The following is a 17,337-nucleotide window of genomic DNA, read 5'->3' as shown; positions in this document are numbered from 1 at the left end:
TGAGAATTAAAGGAGAGATGAATCACACACCAGAAGAAATGGGATATTATTGTGATAAATGAAAGAGGAAACCTTTTTTTTTCTGATGATTAAAACAACCTAACACTACCTAGGGCGATTAGATTAGGTTATGTTGGCGTTATCCCCTGACCCGGCAATAATAAGCTTTATGATTCTCCGCCACACGAACCATCGGTCACCTTCTACCTGCCGTGGTAAACCCAATGACAGGTTAATTAGTTCAGGTACAGTATTATGTGAGGGAGACCACAGGACCACCCCGGATTAGTGATGTTCTTTTGGGAGTGAAGAGTGAAGTGGTGAGGCAGGAGACGTATTGCTTGGTGTTATCTGGGGTGACTAGAGGATACCTGTTGCCTAGGGGAGGGGGTAGGGAGAGCTTTGGCAGGTGAGGTGCACTATGTCGGGGTTTGGAGGAGGAGGTGGGGGTGGTGGTGGTCGTTGAGGGAGGGGTTGTGGGTTGTGTGTGCGTGATAACACTCTCACCTTCGCTGTGCTTGTTGCCATGTTTTCCCAGCGTTATTATTTCTCGCTTTATAGACTACATGGGGGAATTATCAGAGATTGTTAGCGTGTGTTTGTCCCTGTATGTCACGCCCAGGATAACTGTGGTTTTGAGGAAATGCCGAAAAGAGCATACTCGAGGGATGGCCGGGCGGGCAGGTGGCCGACAATTGCCAGTTACTGATTAGTGCCTTTCATCTACGTTACCTCTTTTAAATTTTGTATTCAGTAATATCTCCTTTAAGGCCTGACTATTTCTATATTCATATATACAAATATAAAAATAAACTTACCTTAATGATGACCTTGTTAATTAATGTTAAAGCGAAAATCGTCGTTGGACACTCAGTCGGGCATCCGACAAGGTAAGGCCTCGCCACCTCTTCAACGAGTTAGTATGGGACTTGCAGTGATACAGGTGGGGTGATACTCTCATCGCTCCGTCATATAACTATGTGGTGATGGAACACGTGTATATAATAGTTGTATGGGAAGTGAAAATCTGTGATAGTGGTGCCATATTATGTACTATCGATGGGAAACTATAAACCAACATGAAAATTCACGATAATTGCAGAAAATAATAAAATTGTTTAAACCTCACAATTACTCATCGACGAATGATTACAAAGTCTGATGCGTTATTGGTGGAAACATAATATTGATGCTTACGTAAGAAATATAAATGCACTAATTACACTGTCATCAAAAGTGAATAATGAAAATGAACGTGTTGTACATCTTAAGAATTATACAACTCGTCTGGTATAATGTCTCACACTAACAGGCAAAGTGTTCCATTTGCGTCACATAAATTCGGCAGTGATAATGTCGTTTACTAAGAAAATAACAAACTATGTCAATGAAACCGTATTATGAAAACCAAAACCGGTAGTTTTAAATATTTATTGAGTTAAATTACGTGTGATTAAGTGACGGTGTGTTGTTCTGAAGGGCTACCTCGTGTTTACAAAGTGACGCTCAATGGTGATACAGGGAAAGTTTTTGTGCATACGGCCGTCTACTTGATGCATACAGGTGGTTGACTACATGTACGTATGTTTACAACAATACGTAAAACAGTAAAACACCATCCACTATGTTGCATACATCCACCTAACGTCTCGGTGGTGCTAGAGAGCTTGTAACTTTATGTTGATAAACAGAATTAATAAAATTTTTAAACAAACTTCGAGATGTCCTTCCTAGGTGTTGAAATTGTTGTTGTTCCTGACATTTCCAAAGTATTGCAACATATCTTCGAGCGCCATAGTTGTCATATCTCTTCTTGATGTTTATAAGGCGCTACTGGCTGCTTGTGTCCATGATATGTGCATGAATCTGTTCCTTCAACCATGGAGGATCAGCTGAAAACTTTCGGTATGGTTTACACATCAACGGCATCAATTGGAACTAACAGCAACAACAACTTCACCACCAATCCCAATGGTGAAAGGAAAGATGTCCCCGTATCCTTTTCGTCCTCTTCTTCTTCCTTAGAAGTCTCTACCATCACCTCCAGTAGCGTGACAGCAGCTTCCACTTCCTCTAAGGATACGGCACCGTCCTCAACATCCGTCCTCAAGAGCACAACGACTCAGGGCCTCTCCAACGCGTTCAACCAGAGCTACACGACGGAGGTACGATGGGAAGTTCACAAAGCCAAGCACTACTCTAGTTTAGACACCTCCCTCGAGGACTTCGAAGAGACATTTGACAACGACGAGGAAGATGCAGATCCTGAGGGAAGTGAATACGAGCGCGACGACGGCGCATATGATAACGACAGCGTCAGCGAGTCAGATAACACCAGCGGGGAGACCGAGTCGACTTTGAGAGCGAGTAGTGCGACCGATATGGAGGAGGGAGTCAGAGGACACTGTGCAGATATCAGAGAGATAGACGGCATCAAAGTGGAATCGAAGCTTAGTCTAAGTGGGAATTATTATAAGGAGAGATACACCATAGACTACGACCAGTCAGGGTGGAGGGGAGTCGAACTCTTTATCAGGGAAAAGAAAGAAGATCTGGATGCGTCTACACACAGTGAGACTCGATGGACGAGTACTGACGTGAGGAAAGTTAATGAAAATTCGACAGTGAATGAAAGTGCAACAGACAATGGCGAGACAGACTTTTATGAGACGGATAACGGTGAAAAAGATTTTAATGAGACGGATATTGGTGAAACAGACTTTGATGGAAGTGATGCAGGAGATACGGAAACTAATGAAACGGAGTCAGAGAGAACAGAAACTGACAGCATTTCTGTCACAACCAGCACGGAGCCTTCCAAAGATGAGGAGGTAGTTGAAGAAAAGCCCCAAGTCAAGCAGGATCGTCAAGGCAATTTAAACAAGTCTTTCCACGGGGAGCTGGAGCTGGAGAGGCCCAGTAAACAGCAGCCCCGACCCAGGTGGCAGCAATCCACCGCCGAACTAGAACTGGAATCCCCAGATCGTGGAGAGAAGAGCCAGAAATCCGGACGTCGTTTGTGGTCGCGATCCAACTCCGGAGAAAAGGAAGTGACAGCCCCTTTAAGGAGACTTCCGAAAACGCCGTCCTTGCAGGAATCGACAGCTTCGGAGCTCGACGCGAAGTCCTTGACAGATAAATCGACGTCCCACGCTCGGGAAGTGACTTTTCCCGAGCGGGATTTGACGTCGGCAATGCGGGAAATGTCAGTGATGCGGTCTAGGCTGACCAACCTGAGAAAGATCATCCACGACAAAAACGAGGAAATACGAGAGCTGAAGGCCCGCATGAAAGTTGAGAAGACCAATTCCAGGACCCGTGAGCTGATGCTGCAGAGGGAGAAACAGGTGAGTGGAGACGGGAGGAGGAGGAAGGGGTAGGTTGATAGAAGTAGAACGGTACACGTCAAAGCCATATAAGTGAAATGGGGTGGGGATTAATGTAGAATCGGAGAGAATGGAAGATGGGAACGAAGGGTACGTAAGGAGATGAACGAACAGTTATAAGGGATTGCAGGAAGAAATGAATGAGATGGAAGAGGGAAGAGATTGTGGAGGAGAAAATACGAAACAGGAAATGTGAAAGAGCACGTGAATAGTCTAGGGAGAAAGATGACGGGAAATATGGAAAAGAGAGGGAAATAGAGAAGAAGGACAACATTCTTAGAACTTATAAAGCGGATAGCAAGCAAAGGAATTAAAGAAGGGAGAAACATGTAGGAAGAGACAAGAAGAATATGAAGGGAAAACCAGATAAAGATGGAGGCGAAAGATAACGTGTGTTGAGAGAGAGGGGAGGGGAATGGGGAGATGTTGAGAGAGAGAGCTGGAGGGAATGTTTGATGTTTAGAGACAACAGATATCGAGAGAGACTGGGCAGGTGTTGAGAGAAGGATAGGATAGTTGCTGAGACAAGCAGTGGGCAAGTATAGAGAGAAACAGAGAATGGGTAAGAGTTCAGAAAGAGAATGGGCAGATGTTAAAAGAGAAAGATTGACAGGTAGAGAAAGATAGGGTAGGTACTAATAGAGAGGGTGGGGGGTGGGAGAGTCCAGTTACGTGGAGGAAGGAGGAACATCAGGTGGCGAGTGCATCTGTCGCTCCAGGCCAGGTTAATGACCCGACTGTCATTTGTTGTCACCTGTCCAACCTTGATAATTGTCACTAGGCCAATATATATTTTGTGTCGATCGCGTGAAAGTATTACAACAGCAACATTTTCCTCAAGTGGGTGAGGACACTCTTGCTGTTGTAATAGACGCGATTACCAAGAAACTGTAAGGTAGTATATGGTTTTTGAGACACCTTGTATGCCTATCAATTCATCTTTCCACCTACATATACAGTACATATCAACTTATGTATCTCCCAGGTTTTGTTGCCATGTAATTTTGTACTTTGTTCTTGCTTAAAATTACTATCTGTTCGTTGCCCAGAAGCGCCAGCCGAGTCTCGAGTGAAGTTTATCTTCTGTTGGGAGATTGTATAATAAACTTTTTCATGATTCAGCATCAATTTTACATGACCTTGTGAATCACATTAGCTAACTCACGATTGATGACACCTATTAGCGAATGGCGGGTTTAAGAGTTCATTGTTTTCGATAATAAATTTAATAACCTAAAACTACTCTACACGGACCCTTTGATAGATGAATAATTACTAACCCTCCACTGCCCTTGCTCAACTGATATATATACCATACGCTTGTAGTGTTGCCAGACGGCCAATTGCGCAAACTAGCATTTTATGAAATACTAATTAGTTCATTATTAAGTTTTATCAATATTTGAATAATTGACTCTATTTTATGAAAATTTTGTTACTGTTATCGAAAACAATTAGGTAATGAAATTATAAAACAGATAAGCAATTAAAGACTTATTTCTTGGTTTAATCTTCCCTCCTCATGTCTGGCTCTTGACGAACACTCGGGTGATACGGTAGTCAGTTTACCACATACACACACTATGCGATATTCTCTAATTAAATTTAAAGAAAATGATTGTATCTTTCTTTATAATTTAGGCATATATGTTATTAGCGTCTGGCATAGGATCTATATAGGGTGGTGGTATAGATAATATTATTTCCTCTATACTGACCGTCTAAAAGGCGTCCATGTGTCTTGAGGTGGAGGAGGAGGCGGCATTAAGGCGTGTGTGAAACGACAACTAAAGCTGTTTATTTTCACTGCCAATCTATTCATTATTTTACTCTCTCTCTCTCTCTCTCTCTCTCTCTTATATTCTGGGTACTTAACAGGAGTCACGGCCACTCTCACCAGACGCTATTAGACAAGAACTGGACGAGGTTAATGTTGTTAAATACTTCGCTCAAGAAAACGTGAAAGCCCAACCGCTCTTACAACTATAAAACCATTTTTTTTATATGACAAAGCTAAAGAAGTAATCAAAGCTTCCTGGTAGTAATATTTACTTTCTCTTGTCGATATGAAAGTTATTAATCAAGAAATGTATCGGGTTCGTGCTGTTACATACAACACTTCGGGGAATATATAGGTAAATGCACCGGTAACTAAAGCTAATTAGTAGTTACGTAGAGGTAGTGTGTGTGTGTGTGTGTGGAAGGAGAAACGGGGACGTATGGTGTAATGATCAGCATGGGAGGCGAGCATGCAATTAGTTCCGGGTTCAATCTCCGAGCAGAGTGAACCTATGGGCAAGTTTTCTTTATGCCATTTGCCTCTGTCTACCCAGCAGTAATTAGGGACCTGGATGTTAATCGATTTGTGGATCGTATTCCAGGATAATGGTTATCCAGTGCAGTTGGCGAGTTGTCCGGTCTCTCGGACTATTCCTTGACACTGGGTCATACAACTCGTCAACTTAGAGTGTGGTTGTTGTGTTGGCGACAGCTTCTACACCTTAAACAAATTCACGCCTAGGTGGCTCTTGGGCCGGCCATCCTCTTAAGGAGTGAAATCATTAAGGACTAAAGACTGCCAGGAAGAAACTTTGAAACCAAACTAACCCCCAGAGGAACGTTCCACAAGAAAAACACCTTATCAGAATGTTAGTCGGGAGAGGCGGTCACTGCACTATTTGTTTACTTAACTAAATATTTCCACCGGGAGTATTGGAAAACTCGATGGTGCTAGATGAAGAAATCAACTAAGAAACAACGTTTGGTTTTCTCTCTCAAGGGGTTCTAAAATGCCTTGTCTTAACTTTGTCGGGTTTTTCTCTAAATACTGATACTCACTTTAGTCTGTCGTTAAACACACTCTCTCTCTCTCTCTCTCTATCTATCTATCTATCTATCTATCTATCTATCTATCTATCTATCTATCTATCTATCTATCTATCTATCTATCTATCTATAACAGAGAGACTAAGAGAGAAATAGAAAGAAGGAAAGACGAGAGAAAGAATGACAGAGAGAAATATGACAGTGGGTGACAGAAGGAGATGAATGAAGAGAAGCCATGATGAAGGAAGCTGTTTTGGCCACCTGCTCTCAATTCATTCAAACATTAATTGGGTGTTTTCATTTCCGGATGACTGATGAACTATTACTTTTTTTTTTAGGGGAGACCCGGCTCAATTTGTGTCTATCTATCTATCTATCAATATCAATCTATCTATCTATCTATCTATCTATCTATCTATCTATCTATCTATCTATCTATCTATCTATCTGTCTGTCTGTCTGTCTGTCTGTCTGTCTGTCTGTCAATCCACCCAGCCACCCACTGCACGTGTATGGGGAATCGATTTCGAACAGATCTCAAATGAAAGTGAATCGAAACCTTTTTTTATGGGGGGGGGGGAGGATCGGTATTGGTGGAAGGAGTGATTGTAGATTCGGATCCCATCATGCTTACACGGGAGTTGCTCCTGATACTTAGTTGTGTAGTTAAGTGCGTATATTTATATTGTATAGTTAATCATAGTTTGTTATGTAATACTCACGTAGTCAATGGTCACTACACATGCCTATAGAAAACAAATCCTGGTGTAGTTAATTTTTTTTTTGTTCTGTAGTTCTTCGACTTATCTTCCACGTGTTGTGTCCACCTTGATGTGATAATAAAATACATTGAGCTTAATAAATCCACTTAAGAATAAAGGACAGGTACAGAAATTAACGTATAGGTGATAGAAACATCAGACATATAAACACAAACTTAAATATTGTGTTTATCAGAGGTATGAGCCCAAGACCAGGTCAAGAGACAGTCAGGTACAAGTGTTCGTTAAAGTGTAGTGACGCTACTGTATACATTTCGTTCCACTTCCCTCACGCTGGGTCTCTGTGGATCTAATCAAGTGTCGTTCGGTTCCTCCTGCGAAAATGTTTCTCTTGGACTTTACGGAGTCTAAAACATTTAGTTGTGTCGGTATCTGACAAAAGAAAAAAGAGGAAATTAGCCAGGTGGCGTATAGAGACGACAGAAACAACGAAATAGACTCCTTGAAAACTCATCAAAACTGGAGGAAAAATTGCTCTTCAAAATATTGCGTCTTGTCTTCTTACACATAAGTAATCTCTTACCTTAAATGGGCTCTATGTTCTCAACAAAGTTCAAACGTTCTTTTCTTTCATAAACTATCGGGCGTTTTCGGCGTTTCCTTACTTGAGAACTCGTCAGTTTCGTTAAAAAATAGTCCACAGTACAAAAAGCTGAGAAGGCACTACAACTGATTTTTTTATTTTTGTTTTTGTTTTAAGCTAATGAACAGTTTATCAACACTTATAAAAACATTTGTATTCTTCATTCAGTCACTGGGTTCTAATATTTGCATTCCAAATCAATATAAACAACAGGGGTATCTACCATGGGACAATCGGTTATACTTGTGAATTAAGACTTCTTCTCAAATTATGACATAGACTAACTGATCAACTGCCTCGGGCCGGATTTTTGTGATATCGCACGTTATATTTTCTCCCAAACTGCAGACATACGAGCTCACCTTACTAGTTCACTCAGGTCAGCGACAACTTCCAAACCGCCGTTGAAATTACACCCAGACTTTACCGTAACTAGATACCTTGGCGGGTTATAAGGGCCACAGTCCAGAAAGACCCCAGATCTAAGAGTCTCTGTTGAGGACTTAAGTCTTAATGGGCTTTAATCCTAATCGCTTGACTAGTTTGGGTTCAGAGCCTATGAGGACTGGGGCCCATGTAAACCGTAACTGCTAGATGGGTTCTGTTACTTGTAGCGGACCAAGTTAGTTTTTCCGGATCTGAACTAAGAACTGGACCCAAATATTCACACTGAGATAGCGGATGTGGTCTCGTTATGTTTGGTCTCGTTAAGAGTAAGATAGTTTTGGTTCGGTTAAGTTAAGTTTGACGGGACTTATTATCGTAGAGTTAAGTTACTGTTAGAAGTCGGGTTAAGTTAGTTTACAGAAAGTTTGGTTAAGTTTGATTTAGTTAAGTTGGGATGATTTTGGTTAGCCTACCATACGTTTACTAAATGTTGGTTAGGTTAGGTAATATCATTTCAGGTTACGTTAACTTATGTTTGGTTATGGTAAGTTAACTCAAGTTGGCTTAGATAAAAAACTAAGTTAAGTATTGGGTCTTGGGGATATAAGAGTGAGTCTAAGTATGAATAAGGAGTGTGGACTGAGCCTTTGACATGAGTGAGGGTGACGGGAAGCTCTTGCTGGTGCTGACGTCTACAAGGTTTACAACGACACACGAACCGGAAGTTGCCTCAGTCACCAGATGTTTTGGTGGCGAGTGACGAGACCTTAATAGTTAGGTTAGGTTAGGTTATTGACACTTATGTAGTTGATATATAGACAAGAAACACTCATACAAACATATACACGACCCCTGATGTATATACGTACAAGCAGCCGTTCAAACACAAACACGTCTACTAATAACTTTATATTTAATAGTAATAACTTGATGAATAATGAAACAATGACTCACGTGGGACGAGGGAGGGAGGGAGGGAGAGCGTGTTTTAAATTATTTCGTCTTCCTAAAAAGATTCCACTCGTGCGTCAACCTGGTGAAGTTCTTGTGTTGTTATTCACTCACAGGAAAGCCATAAATTTTTGTACCTTTTGTTGGTTCCTCGGTGAGAATAACTGTTTTAGCCACAAAAATATACATACTGCGGCGTATACTTTCTATCACAACTTGTATATTATTGGCGTGACACTTCTTTTCCGCATTACTAAATTTTCATAATGTTTATAAAGAATATATGTTTTCTTGATTCTTTTGATAACTTTTTCATTCTTGATATAATCTACTCTACGGACTCTATTGTTCTTTGTGTATAAAGATTCATTACAATTATTTTTCTTTCTTTGCCACATATTTATAATTGGTTATATTATTTTCTTGTAGAATTAGGTAATTTATATCCGGGAATTCTTATAGTTTTTACAGTTAAGGTACAGCCACGGACGCAGTTCACTCTCCTTGCTGAAACCGAATTACAGGAATGAGTCTCCGAACTTACTGTCATCTGGTGCGGGTGTGTTGTATTATCTCGCTTGGGGTCGATGCTGCTTCACGTCGGGAGGAAGTGAATTCTTAACCCCGTCTGTAAACACTGTAGGTAACAACGTGACCGTAGAAGTATATCTCGACCTTCACAAAGCTGAGGCCGTAACCTTCAACTTCCTGATCCTGAGGAAATATAAAAGCTCTGTGCGTTGGTAGTCAAGGTGAAGATAATACGCACAAGCAAGAGTATTGTAGATCTTCCTTTACCCGAGTTGTAAAGCGGACAGACATAATGCGGACGTTAGTTAGTTAGGTAGATTGATACACACGACACTGACCGTCTGACTCCCGATTGTAGGAAAATCGGTGAATCTTTATTGTCTAAGTTTAGAATTCCTATAAAGAACTAACTTAACATTCTGGTGAAGAAGGTTGGGAAATTTGTTGACGAAGAGAAAATCGTCAATCTATATCCAGTATTTTTCGAATCTGCATATTTTTTTTTTACATAAACTCGATATCTTCCTGACTAGTTAGTCTTTGTCAACTGAATGTACAATGAGGTGACTGGTAATTGTTTTGTTTATCTCTGGAGTTATGGTGTTATATGGTGTACGGTTGTGTGTGTCACTGTGTGTGTGGTAAACAGTTTATTGTGCAGTGTCAATAGTTGTAAACCCGTCTCTCTCTCTCTCTCTCTCTCTCTCTCTCTCCTCACCACTTGTATCATCACCATTATCGCTGTATCACCTTTACCACCGTGTCTACTATCATCATCACCATCACCACCACCGCCACTGCAAGTTTCCATAATTTTAACCATTCCTTTTTTGTTTCCTCTGTCAGACCAAGCAAGGAGTCGAGCTGGTATCTTCCATCGAGCTGGCGCACCTTCGTCGGGAGTTGACTGTCCTTCGCCAAGAGAAAGATCGCCTGCGAGCTGAACTGACGTTAAAGGCTGCGGCAGAGAGAGAGAAGGCAGCAGAACTGAGGAAATGCAAACAGGAACACGAGAGACAACTGAAGGTGGTCAAGATGGAGGTAAAGAGAGACGAAGTGAGGGAGAACCACCAGCTCTCCCTCCTACACAAATCCATCTCCAACAAGGAAAAGGTAAGAGAGATTCTCCACCATTTAATATACTTGCACGTAATGTTTCTTTAAGCGCTTCATGGTGTTAGGTTAGGTTTTTTTTTGTCGTCTCGCTTAGATAACTCTTTAGGGATTCTACATACAAGTAATACCATTATTTTGTTGCATAAATATTAATTAGAAACACACACACACACGCACACACACACACACACACACACACACACACACACACACAATGCTCTAAAAAATTGTCCTTTTTTTTATCACTCTCCTTATGGTGTTATAGAATTTGATTAAAAGTAAAATAACTAATTCTATTGTCCTCCTCTGGCAGAATGTCTCATTATTTTGGTGGAAATATTCATATTTTACGACACCTAATAGAACAATGAATAAATACAACAATACATGTGTGGTGAATGTTGCTTGTTTCTTGATTCACTGCAACACATTCAAAGTTTTTTTTTTTTTCAAACTTGAGAAACACATAAAAACTGTCTATTAATTAAGACCCGAGAGAAGTAAGTCCGTGGGTGTTGTATTATTTTTTTGTTGTTCCTGATTACCAAAAAAAAAAATGCAAAACTTTGGTCGCAATCAGAAAGTTTGACGGAAAACTCATTTATTGTTTCTGCTAATTGGCTTATTACTGAATCGATACTTACATAAATCACCTCCTTTGTGCTTCACTTTCGACATAATTTGCGAAAAGTACAATTGTAATTATAAGTAAACTGAGTCGATTATTTTAGAAAATTAATATACTTCATCTTTTAGTAGAGTTTAATATTGATGTGAGGATAGAGGCTGAAGGTGTGTCTGAGGCTGATTAAATAAGGCTCCAGGAATAAGTCTATTTGTTTATAACTCTTCTGGATGATAGAGTAATGGACACAGAAGCTTAATAAAGATTATCTTTTGCAAATCTTCCTGGAAAATGAAGCTTTATTATATCTTTGGTGTATTTTTTGGCGCACACACACACACACACACACACACACACACACACACACACACACACACACACACACACACACACACACACACACACACACACACAGTCATCCCCATTAGTAATCTTTCCATTGTTACATTCCTTGTCGGCATTCCAGACGGCGGCGTTCCAGCATTCCCATACCCGCCTTAGTAGGAATCTTGTGTCTGGCTCCGGTACCTGGTCTTAGGAATGGCACTTGGGGAGTGAGAGGTCATTGACACACTAATTAACGAAAGACCAACGTTAGTTTACAATATCATCCTCCAAGTATCATAACCATCTTACCTTAATTACCTAAACTATCGTCCTAAAGGTGTTAAGTTATCGTTGACTATAATCATCGTCTTCAAATCGTTAAGTCATCGTTCTTAAGTAAGCAAACTGGGTGAAGGTTGACGTTATTTATATTTGGCGCTTGTGTTTGTTTTTAATTTTATTTATTTTTTTTTACCGTATTTTGGGGTTATTATTATTATTATTATTATTATTATTATTATTAGTAGTAGTAGTAGTAGTAGTAGTAGTAGTAGTAGTAGTAGTAGTAGTACTGTAGTAGTCGTATCAAAATCACTATTCTTATTATCAAACAAACAAACAATAACAACCACCATTTTCACTCAGTCATGTCTTCCCTTTCTCTCCCCCCTCGTCAGCCTCGTCCCCCCTCGTCCCCCCTCGTCCCCACCTTCTCCCCCTCCATCTCCCCTTTGTCTCCCTTCGTCACCCCTCAAAAAAGTTTTACGCGAATCCCTTTCCAATACGAACTGTTACTGAACAAAATATCCGATATCCATGGAAAATAGATCTGGTAGGGCCCTCACGTACGACTTACCTTCAGTATTGACCAGAAACACTTGATTAGGTATGAGTTATTAGCGCTCTCTCTCTCTCTCTCTCTCTCTCTCTCTCTCTCTCTCTGTTTGCTGGATGAATTGGCTCCATTCCTAATAGACCACCTTTCTAATGGGCCCCTTTCTTATTGTCCCCAGTTGTAATAGGCACCAGTTCTAATGGACACCAGTTGTAATGAGACCCAGTTGTAATAGGCCTCAGTTCTAATGGCCCCCAGTTCTAATATGCCCCAGTTGTAATGGGCCCCAGTATTAATAGGCCCCAATTTCAATGGGCCCCAGTATAAATAGGTCCCAGTTCTAATAGCCCCCAGTTGTAATAGGCAGGCACCAATCAGCACTGTTGAGCTGAGCCCCAGCCTACTTTATCTTTTATATAACTTAGCCACCCGGTTTGGGGTCCATTGGAATTCAGGCCCAAGAGAACTGGACCCCTCACTTAACAACGAGATGAAGCTCGATTGAGTACCCGCTAAGATTTGGGGACCCACATGATCAGTCAGCCCCTTACCTATCAACTTGTATAGTTGTTTCATATTTTTAAATACGCGTAAGATAAAATTTCTCCCTAACCTAACCTAGACAGACAGACAGACAGACAGATAGACAGACAGACTAAAACAAACTGTATCAGATGGTCACAGAGAGCCGTTATAGAACAAACATGACCATACTTAATGAGGTACACGCCAGGCAGGTATAACGTGAGGTACACTTCAGGCAGGTGTAACGGAGGTGTTCAACGAGTTCCCGAGCACGAACTCACGTTGAACCACCAACACCTGACCCGTTAGTTAAAGAGTCACTATACACTCCCTCTTTATCTCACTATATAGTCACTATCTTCAATGTATACCTCTATTTTTCTCTGTTTCCTTCCCTCCCTTCTTCCCTCCCTCAATCACTTCATTTCTCTATTATCCTCCATCTCTCCCTCCCTCCTTCCCTTCTCTCTCTCCCTCCCTCCTTCCCTTCTCTTTCTCTCTCTCTCTCTCTCTCTCTCTCTCTCTCTCTCTCCGCCTGCCTTCGCCTTTCCTCAGCTGTTTCTCTTTGATCAATAACTCCTCTGCTATAATGGCAAGTTTGAACGATAAGAACTGGAGTAGTACTTGCCTTTGTCTCGAAATTCTGAGTGCCACTTGAGGGTCTTTCACTTCTCTTCAATTAGAATCAGGAGTGCCACTTAATTTGATATTCTGTTCCGACAAATGGTGCGAGAGACACAGACAACACAGAGAGACAGAGAGAAATGATTCTTGTTGTTCTTGTTCTTCTTCCTGTTCCTGTTCTTCTTGTTCTTCTTGTTCTTGTTCCTGTTCTTGTTCTTCTTGTTCTTCTTGTTCTTGTTCCTGTTCTTGTTCTTCTTGTTCTTCTTGTTCTTGTTCCTGTTCTTGTTCTTCTTGTTCTTGTTTTTCTTCTTGTTCTTCTTCCTGTTCCTGTTCTTCTTCTTATTATTATTCTTTTTCTTCTTTTCAGTAGCAGCAGCAGCAGTAGTAGTAGTCGTAGTAGTCGTAGTAGTCGTAGTAGTAATAGTAGCAGCAGCATCACAATCATTATCACTGTTATTTATATCACTATTATCATCATTATTATAATCACTCTCATTATTATCATCACTACCAACAGACCGTCACCCAACAGGAAGAGAGTATAACGTTATGTTGAAGTGATTTAGTAGCACAATAGAATGGAGGAAGTCATTCACAAGAGGTAATCTGAGGGTGACATCAATACTCATGTACCCTACCCGAAGGAAGTTGTATGTATGTATGTATGTATGTATGTATGTATGTATGTATGTATGTATGAGCTAGCCTGTATGTGTACTATTATCACCACAAAGACATCACATATACAGATATCAAATTACAGAAGAATCTCATTTCTAGTTCAACATATTATAATTATTCTTACGTGATATGAAATTCGACATAATGACATTCACTCGTGTAGCTGAAATGACCAATATACGTGACTCCATCGACAGACAAAGGCAACATCAGTATTACAGTGCTATTATTAACTGAGGTAATAACTATCCCAGAACAGTTAACTCAAGGGCGTTTACTATTACGACGACCCCTCCTCCTTCCTCTTCCTTCTTCCTTTATCATTTCTTCTCTTCTCATTTAAATACTTCTTCCAACCCTTCCTTCTCCCTTGTTCTTCCTTCCAAATTCCTTTCCTTTCTTGACCTTCCCTATTCATTCTTCATTTTTTTTACTGTCGATCTGTCTCTTCTGTTGACACCTGTTGGACAGTAATAAAACCGTCCCTTGGTGATTCGTCGTATTACCTGTGCCACACTCCTTGATTTTCCTCTCTCTCTCTCTCTCTCTCTCTCTCTCTCTCTCTCTCTCTCTCTCTCTCTCTCTCTCTCATCGTTCTCTCTTTACTGACTGTTTCTTTTCCCCCCCTGTCTGCTCACTCACTTTTCCTCCTCCTCTTCTTTTTACTTCATCCTCTTCCCCCTTTCTGTCTGTGATTTGTCTTTCTTTCCCTTCTTCTTCCTCTTTTCTCCCCTCTGTTCCTCCTCCTCTTCCCCCTCCTTCCTCTGCATCTCTTCCCTCTCCACCTCTTCCCTCTCCACCTTTTCCCTCTCCACCTTTTCCCTCTCCACCTCTTCCCTCTCCACATGAACGCTGCAAAAAACACCAACACCAGCAGCCTATTAACCCATATTCTCGGATACGTAACCCAACCCAAAACAAATTCACCATCTCGAAGCAATAATCCCACCTCAGCTTCACCTCTCCTTCGCCCACACTGGAGAAGGATCGCCAGGCTTTATCTGCGTCTCGCCCCACAGGGAGAAGAGTCACATTACCACCGGCTGGGTATCTTCTCTTGGTCGTCAAATAACATACATTTACGTGACAATTATCTGTTTATTTTCTTTACGGTGACAACAGGTGAACGTATTGATTATTTTGTTAATATATAAAGGTAAAAAAAAAAAATAGGGGGATTTTTTAAGATTTTTGTTTTAATGATTTTATTATAAATTTGGGGTAATATTTTGGGAGGGTTAATACTGCCTTCCCCACAACTACTACTACTACTACTACTACTATTATACCATCTACCAGTCATCTAACTACCACACTACCAACATTATTAGTCCAACAGGTCTTCATTATCCCGTACTACACCCCCCCCCTCCTCCCCCGACACTACCAGAATGAAAATAATGGCGTTCATTAACATGTTAAGGTGGTGTTTGGGGGGGAGGGGGGGAGGGAAGAACGAGTGGGGAGGGGGAGGGGAGGAGGGGTAGGAAGAGGGGGTAGAGGGAGGAGAGGGTAGGGGGAGAAAGGGGTGATGCATAAGTACCTTGAATCATTATTTATTTCCAATTTATGAAACTCTTAACTGAGAATAAATTGTCCTCAGTCTTTACTCATTTATTTATTCTTCGTCACGTGAATTGATGACGAGTCTTTGATATTTAAAACTGATGTCAGAATTTTTTTCCTCTCACTTGTATGTTATTATTTTTTGTGTATTTTTTTTCATATTTCATAACACTAATAGATTTGTTGCTTGTATTATTGTTTACCTTTTATCACTATTTATCTGTCTGTCTGTCTGTCTGTCTGTCTGTCTGTCTGTCTGTCTGTCTGTCTGTCTGTCTGTCTGTCTGTCTGTCTGTCTGTCTGTCTGTCTGTGTGTGTCTGTCTGTCTGTGTGTCTGTCTGTCTGCCTGTCTGTGTGTCTGTCTGTCTGTCTGTCTGTCTGTCTGTCTGTCTGTCTTTCTCTCGATGGATCTTATGACACCGTCACCCTATTAGCTACCTTCCCCTTCCTCACCCTGCCTCTCCCTCTTTCCTCTTCACCTCTCCCTCTTTCTCCCCTCCACCTCCCCTCTACCTCCCTCACTCTCTTCATCCCATCCACCTCCCTCTCTTCATCCCCTTCATCTCCCCATCTTCCCCCCCATCTCCTTGTCTTCTTCCCTTCCCCCCTCTTCCCCCCCTCCACCTCCACCGTTCTCTTCCTCCCCTCCTCCCCTCCCTCTTCCCCACACCCTCCTCCTTCTTATCCTCCTCCTCAACCTTGATCCTTCCTCCCTCCTCTTCTCTACCCCTCCTCCCCTCCTCCTCCTCCTCCCTCTTCTTATTTCGTCCCTTGCTGCTATAAAATCCAGGGACACTTTCCCTACACAGTGTGGGATGGTGGCAAAAAGGTAGCCCAACCTCTCTCTCTCTCTCTCTCTCTCTCTCTCTCTCTCTCTCTCTCTCTCTCTCTCTCTCTCTCTCTCTCTCTCTCGCTCTCTCTCTCTCTACCACCCTGACATTACCTGGACCCATCCGATTAGCTACGTTTATATACCTGTGCGTGGGAGAATGTGTCAGGCGTGGGGAAAACATTGGGGCGATGGGGAAGGTTAATTACCACAGTCAGCCACCACGCCTTTCCACGCCCTAGTTACATGGTGCTCCCCCCCTCGCTTTCTGTATTGTTGTTGCTGCGTCATTTGTTTATTATTTTTGGTATCTTTTTTCTTTGAGTAACTTCTGTCTTTTCATCTTTTCCTGTTTTTTTAATTATTCATTTTATCTGTTTTTTAAGATACTTTTATACCTGTTTATACACATACAACCATATACACACATATATACATGCTATAGGCGGACAGACAGACAGACCCACATACACACACACACACACACACACACACACACACACACACACACACACACACACACACACATACACTACTTATATACTAATTAGTAAACACAACATTAAGGACACATAGGTAGATATGAAGCTCTTTAGTGAGTGTCGGGAAAGACCACTAGTCGAGCACACCTGCTATCCTGTATCCATTTTTTTTATTATGTTATTTCTCTAAACTTTCTTTTTTATGACATGACTTTCTTTTATGATTGTGATTTAAAAAAGAAAGTTTCATATATCTGAGGGTGTATGACTCCAGGGAAGAT

At 41.2% G+C, this 17,337-nt stretch overlaps 1 protein-coding gene across 1 annotated transcript; it reads left to right on the top strand.

Annotated features, from left to right (window-relative positions):
• The first annotated feature begins 943 nt into the window (after window positions 1-943).
• On the top strand, window positions 944-11,725 carry LOC121876042. Its single transcript, XM_042380915.1, has 3 exons — window positions 944-3,347; window positions 10,293-10,559; window positions 11,654-11,725. Exons 1-3 carry the CDS (start codon window positions 1,881-1,883, stop codon window positions 11,723-11,725), a joined length of 1,806 nt encoding a protein of 601 aa, XP_042236849.1. The 5' UTR covers window positions 944-1,880.
• The last annotated feature ends 5,612 nt before the right edge of the window (window positions 11,726-17,337 follow it).

This window comes from Homarus americanus, unplaced genomic scaffold (genome assembly GCF_018991925.1).
Source record: "Homarus americanus isolate GMGI-L3 unplaced genomic scaffold, GMGI_Hamer_2.0 scaffold34915, whole genome shotgun sequence".
Lineage (NCBI taxonomy): Eukaryota > Metazoa > Arthropoda > Malacostraca > Decapoda > Nephropidae > Homarus > Homarus americanus.
This window is presented reverse-complemented; position numbering and strand designations above follow the sequence as displayed.

Coding starts and splice junctions, on each gene's coding strand:
- LOC121876042 (XM_042380915.1), top strand. CDS start 1,881: ATGGAGGATCAGCTGAAAACTTTCGGTATGGTTTACACATCAACGGCA. Junction 3,348..10,292: donor TGCTGCAGAGGGAGAAACAG/GTGAGTGGAGAC, acceptor TTCCTCTGTCAG/ACCAAGCAAGGAGTCGAGCT. Junction 10,560..11,653: donor CCATCTCCAACAAGGAAAAG/GTAAGAGAGATT, acceptor TCGGCATTCCAG/ACGGCGGCGTTCCAGCATTC.